The sequence below is a fragment of the Delphinus delphis genome, chromosome 2 (genome assembly GCF_949987515.2).
Source record: "Delphinus delphis chromosome 2, mDelDel1.2, whole genome shotgun sequence".
NCBI classification, from domain to species: Eukaryota; Metazoa; Chordata; class Mammalia; order Artiodactyla; family Delphinidae; genus Delphinus; species Delphinus delphis.
In genome coordinates, this window is record NC_082684.1 from 177,685,906 (window position 1) to 177,691,905 (window position 6,000).

Sequence of the window (6,000 nt, forward strand, 5' to 3'; positions counted from 1 at the left end):
TGCCAAGTATAATGTCTCTTAGATATTTCTTCTATGCATTTTGTATTTAAAAATGTGCTGCGTTATATGTACAATGTATTTCACGTGTGCATTGGTATAAGTGTTCGTCATTTTTGACAGTGGACATTTTGGTTCTCAGTCCTCTTTCGTTGATTTTGGTTCTGTAAATATTCTAGAAGTGTAAACTGCCCGGCAGGAGCCGCGGGCATCTCACAGGAACTGTACCAGGTACAAGTCGCCAGGTGGAGCTCGCCTGGCACCCTGGGAACTCATGTCACGTGGACTGAGTGCCAGTGGGTGAAGCAGTGCACTTCCCTGTCTCACCACAGACCCCCAGCAGGGACGCAGCCCAGCATTCTCCTCGCTACCCAGAGGCAGTGCTGTGAGCTTCGTGAAAAGCAGGGGGCTTGCCCTTTGTAGGGGACTCTGAAGGGCAGAATGAAAGAGGAGGGAGACCTCAACCTGAGATCAGGAAGAGGCTTAAACAGGATGGTTGGAAGACTTCCGTGTAAAGAAAGTTAACTCATAGCGTCTTTTGGGTATTAGATCTAAAAACTAGTTTTCTGGTATTTTTAGCTGCTTCTCTTCAGTATTAATGATGGCATATTTCAAAGCACTTTTAAAGACAAGTTACATTCTCCGTCTTTTGAGAGGTGTCTGTTACATTTAATTGTCAACAACTGATTGAACAACAATATATTGAAAGACCTGCTAACCTTAATTAGGAAATAATTTTAAGGAATTTTCTCCTTAGAAAGAAAATTCAGTTTTGTTATAAAACTTACTCATGACATTATGAAGAAATGTAAGAAAGCTTATTTTCTTCATTGCAGACAGTGAAGCACTTAAGGACACTAGAATTTAAGCCCTATGTGATATTTATAAAGCCTCCGTCAATAGAGCGTTTGAGGGAGACAAGAAAAAATGCGAAGATTATTTCAAGCAGAGATGAGCAAGGTGCTGCAAAGCCCTTTACGGTGAGTACGAGGGTGCTTTACTGAAAGTACACAAGCGGGACTTAAAATCATATGTGCAGTAGTGACTGCATTAGGGAGACGGCAGTAGATGAAGGTGAGATCCAAACACCCACGCGAGACCGAGCTGCATTTAGGCGCTCGCGTTCAGTGATTGCACTGTGACTGCTTTCTCGGCTTCTGTGAACGACCTTCATATTACACTGCCTCTAAGCTATTTTGTATGCTATTATGTACACTTATAAAATTTTTGAAGGCACATGTGAAAAGTTAGACCACTGAGTTTTCAACTAGCCTTATTTTTAAAGGGAAAAATACCAAAGTCAGGTACTATTACTCATTAATAGTCTAGATGAAAATTTAATAACTTGCCTTGTCTGTTTGTATCAACATCATATTGAGCATAGTGAAAGAGAAAGCATCGTTTTGGGTGCAGGACAGTAGACTTGCATTATTCAGTCTGTATTTGTATTTCTTTGACTGTTATCAGAAGTGGCAGCCGTGGTTTGTTAATGACTGGAATGACTGGCAGGGCCTTTCGTTGTTTTTTGTTTTTAACCATAAGACGATGTTTTCTACTTTAGGCTCAAAAATAAAAAGCGGAGAAATGTAATGGCAGAAGGTTTTTTCCCCTCCCTCTCTTAATTAACTCATCTTTAACTTTAGTCTGTATTAATTTGTAAACTATTAATTGTGGGTACCAAGTACAGATAATGTTTTTGATTCCCAGTATTTTAAAAATACCTTTTTTCTAAAGTACTGACAATACACAACCCTGCTGAACAGGTACTGTTACATGAGGTTAATTACTCAGGCCTCTGGATTAACACTAAAATGAAAATTTCTGTTGTGAAAATCTTCTGTGACATTGAAATGTAGACTCTGAAGAGACTCCAAGAAGTCACAGTATAAAGAGTTATTGTACTATTTATTATAGTACTGTACTATGTGAAGATTTCTCAATGAAGGTAATAAATGATAACATAAGATTTAACTCACGTTTATGTATATAGTCTTGTTTTATAATCAACTAAAATTCTTACTGGTTTCAAAAATGTGAGTATGAAGGGCCCCTGACCCACTTCCCACTTCTACTGAGATGTAGAAGGACATAATATAAGTGTCCTTTCATAAATGTGTCCAACTCTGAAAAAGTAGTTTGTTATACGTTCCTTGCTATGAATAAATGTGAACAAGGCAGGCAAAGCCTAAGGGTAAATAATACTCCTTTAATACTGAAATATCCCTGTAATCATAAGCGAGTGACTAATTATCCTGAAATTTAGGTAAGGCAGGAGTTTTGCCTCTTGTCAGGGCAGTTTAGTTACAAGCAAATAGAGAGAGAGGGTATTAGAAATTACGGCTTCTGAAGAACTTATAGTTAAAGAGGATAATTTTCTTTCGTGGCTGAGGTGAAACAGTGAACACAGAACAACATTAGATAAACCAGTTGTGCAGTATTCGCATTGACGTGACGTGATAAAATTGCCTGGTTAACCAGTTTGTTTAAATACTTCTTTTTGTAGGAAGAAGACTTTCAAGAAATGATTAAATCTGCCCAGATAATGGAAAGTCAATATGGTCATCTTTTTGACAAAACTATAGTAAATGATGATCTCACCGTGGCCTTCAGTGAGCTTAAAACAACTTTTGACAAACTGGAGACAGATACCCACTGGGTTCCAGTGAGCTGGTTGCATTCGTAACTAAGGGAAATTTCCATAATTATCTTTTCTGTAGAGTGCATGATGAAATCAGTTACCATTTTGGTGGTAGGGTTTTTTAATCTATATCACTGTTAAGATGTGCAATCTTGGTTAAAATTGATGTGTTGGTTTTGTTTGTATCTTTTTACAGCCTTATTTCAAGCACAGTGTTTGAGTTTAAGGTCCAAAGTCAAAATCTGCCCAGTACCGTATCCTCGTTTTCTTGACTGTGTAGCTCTATCTCCAGAATGGGGTTGAACTTTTTAGAGAGACATAGCTGGAGAATGTACACGGGAGTTCAGTGCTTCAGCTGGTCTCCGACGTCATCACTGCCTTGGAGTTTGCATGTCAGCCACTGAATACGTTCAGTTCACAGTCTTCAGGAGCCAGACGTCATCATAGAGGCGCCTGGGCTGGCAGTAAGGCCGAGTCCTCTTACGATTCTGCAAGTGCAACCTTTTTCTTACGTAGACACAACATATTCACAGTTACAGTTTGAGAAGGCCTTATGAGTGCATATATCAGTGACTCAACAAATGTTTAATAAGGGAAGATGGGCTTTTAAAAATTACTATTTATGAAACTAAAAACCTTTCTTTATGGCTTAAGAATGGTGACATCCTGGGGCAAGTAAGATTACAAAGGACATTTTTATTTGTAAATCCTCAGACAACATTTCTGGACTCACCAGAAATTCTGGAGCCAGTTATCTGGCTTTGGGTTTTCCCAATAAATTATAAGAATGATTCCTATTCTAAAAGTAGGTTTTACTTGTTACTGCTACAGTTAAAGAAAATGTGATCATTTTTCAAATGTGTGCAATTGATCACAATATATTTAAATTGCACTATAAGATATATTTTAGAAAACTTTTCATGTAATGTTATTTCTTCGTCATCAAAATATTTAACACTGGCCGGATACCATCCTAGTCTTGCCATTTTTAAAGAAGTTTAAGAAAGACTCTTTTGTTGTAAATATTTAGATGGGATCTCTCATTTTTCTTTGATGCTACTCATCTTCAGCGAGTAAATTATACAGCTCAAAATACCAGAAATGTCCATAGTTGTATAAGAGAACATGTCCTCCCATTCTTGCATGCCGTAAGACCCTGTCAATCAGAAATCATTGCATCTGTGACTTTCAAACAGAAAAAACGATATTTTTTGTTGATTTGTAAAGAGAGTTTAGATGTCCTGTTTAAAGAAAAAGAGTGTAGTGAAATTTTATATATTTATGAAATATTTGAAAGGCATATTTTTTTAATTATCAAATGAGGCTATTCATTAAATAAATAGTATGTAAAGACATCATAATTTAAGATAGTAGTTTTATAAGTCAGGGTCAACATTCCATGTAAATATTTGAGCTTTATTCATATGCAGATCCACAAGTGTGTTCTGTGTGCACAGTTGATAGCGTCACTCACTGAGTTTCCTTCAGACGTGTCAAATTTCATACCTTGATACACACTCACAGCTAAATAGTTAGATAACCGGACATTGTTACTTGACAGCATAATCCAAACAGCAAGGTCTAAGTTAATTAACTAAATAGCAAGCAATTTAGTTTAAAAAGGGGTTGGTGGGTTGCCAGATCTAATATTGAAGCCATACTTTATAGTTGTGTGGCTGGTCTAAGAAAGTACAAATCTTCCTCAGGTGGTTTGGGTAGAATATTCTCTTTGAACATTGACTGAAATTTCCGAAAAATCAGGACTTCCTAGGAAATGAATTATAATTTAGGCAGTCCAAATTCTTTGTTCACAAATAGTACCTGGTTTGCTTTTTTTCATTTACAGACAATTGCCTCAATTCTTTTCTGCGGAGGTAGAAATAGTGTAACGTGGTAGAAACGGAGTCCTTTTTGGTGGTGGTGGTGGAGGTGTCATAGAAATATATTTGTCCAGCCTTTCTCCCTTTTTACACGAGAGCTGGGCAGTATTTTTTTAAATAATGAAAAGAGGTACTTCAGCAATTTGAAAAATCTTTTATCGGGTAATATACATACGTGGTCTTGCAAGTGACGTTTACATGGCCACCTTGATGCTTAGAAGGAGATTCAGTTGAAATTTAATGCGGCAGGGCCAACTCCATGGCCTCTGACTAACGTTGCAAAGGGCCCTTGATTCTGTACTTATGCATCCTCAGCTCCCTCTCCAGCAGGGACAGACTAGTTCTTCAGGCAGCTTGCTTCTGAGACAGTGTCAGCCACTATTTGAGAGAACAGGAATATTGGGTTTTTTAAGTCCGTGAATTTCAAATCCAAGATCAAGAAGATAATTCCATATTCCCATTATTAACATACTGGAATCTTTTTTTTTTTTTTACCAGTATTTTACTTACCAATATAGACATTATCGATATCTTTAAGGCTGACCTTCCTGGCATTGTGTAATGATTGAATGTATCTAAATTGTAATAATTTAAAATTGACAAACATGTAAAACGAAATTATGTTGTTAAAAGTTTCCTGAAGATAGAGTTTTATTATTTATTTTCTTTTTGACTAGTAAGAGTTTATAAATAAAAGTCATGGAAAACCTTTGAGCTTAATAAAGTATCTTCAAATTATGTGTGTGCTCTCTCGAAGATGCTCTTGCACTTGGCATCTACTTCACTGTTTCCAATGGTGGAAAAAATTGTTTTTTTAATGACACCAAGTGATATATTTGAACTGGCTCTGTCTAAAATTAAATTTCATATTCGTTTCAAACATTAATTGGTTTCATCCAGGTTGTTGGAGAGGTGGACTTCACTAGCCTTGCTCTTACCCACACGGTCCAGCCACTTAAAGCTGTGGAGCAAAGAATGGCATGGTTGGTCCCAGCCCGTCCGTGATGGGGACACCCCGCCCCGCCTCTTTCCGTCAGGCATTGAGCGGCACCCACATCCTCCGCCCCTGTTCCAGGTAGGCGAAGTAGACTTTTCCAGCTCTGCATGTGAGGACAGACTGCCACCTGCTTATACAGACAGGCTGAGTGGCACTGACCTTGCTTAAGCAGCTGAACAAGTTAGCCCAGCTCTGCTTCCACTGAGAGGCTGTAGGATGTAGCAGTTAGGGGCGTGGGATCTGGAGCTGGATTGTTGAGTTCAGATGCTGCCTATTACGAGTTTCATAACCTCGTTTAATCTCACTGTCGTTTTCTCACCAGAAAATAATGGAGATAATAAGAGTGCTTACCTCATAGGATTGTTGTGGGCATGAAATGAAAGAATTGATCCGTGTAATGTGCTTGGAACAAAGCCTGGGCTAGAAGTGCTCACTGATGGTAAGCTCGCTTCACAACGGTCACTCTCACGTCACGCAGTTTAAAAGTA

At 38.1% G+C, this 6,000-nt stretch overlaps 1 protein-coding gene across 7 annotated transcripts in view; it reads left to right on the plus strand.

Annotated features, from left to right (window-relative positions):
- Nucleotides 1-5,224, plus strand: part of MPP7 (MAGUK p55 scaffold protein 7) — a 248,064-nt gene extending 242,840 nt beyond the window's left edge. For all 7 annotated transcript variants that reach the window (XM_060006381.1, XM_060006379.1, XM_060006378.1 and 4 more), the window contains 2 exons: nucleotides 834-977; nucleotides 2,501-5,224. In XM_060006381.1, the coding sequence (XP_059862364.1) occupies nucleotides 834-977; nucleotides 2,501-2,680 (324 nt within the window). In that variant the 3' untranslated portion in view covers nucleotides 2,681-5,224. The remainder of the gene's footprint in view (nucleotides 1-833; nucleotides 978-2,500) is intronic.
- Nucleotides 5,225-6,000: the final 776 nt, after the last annotated feature.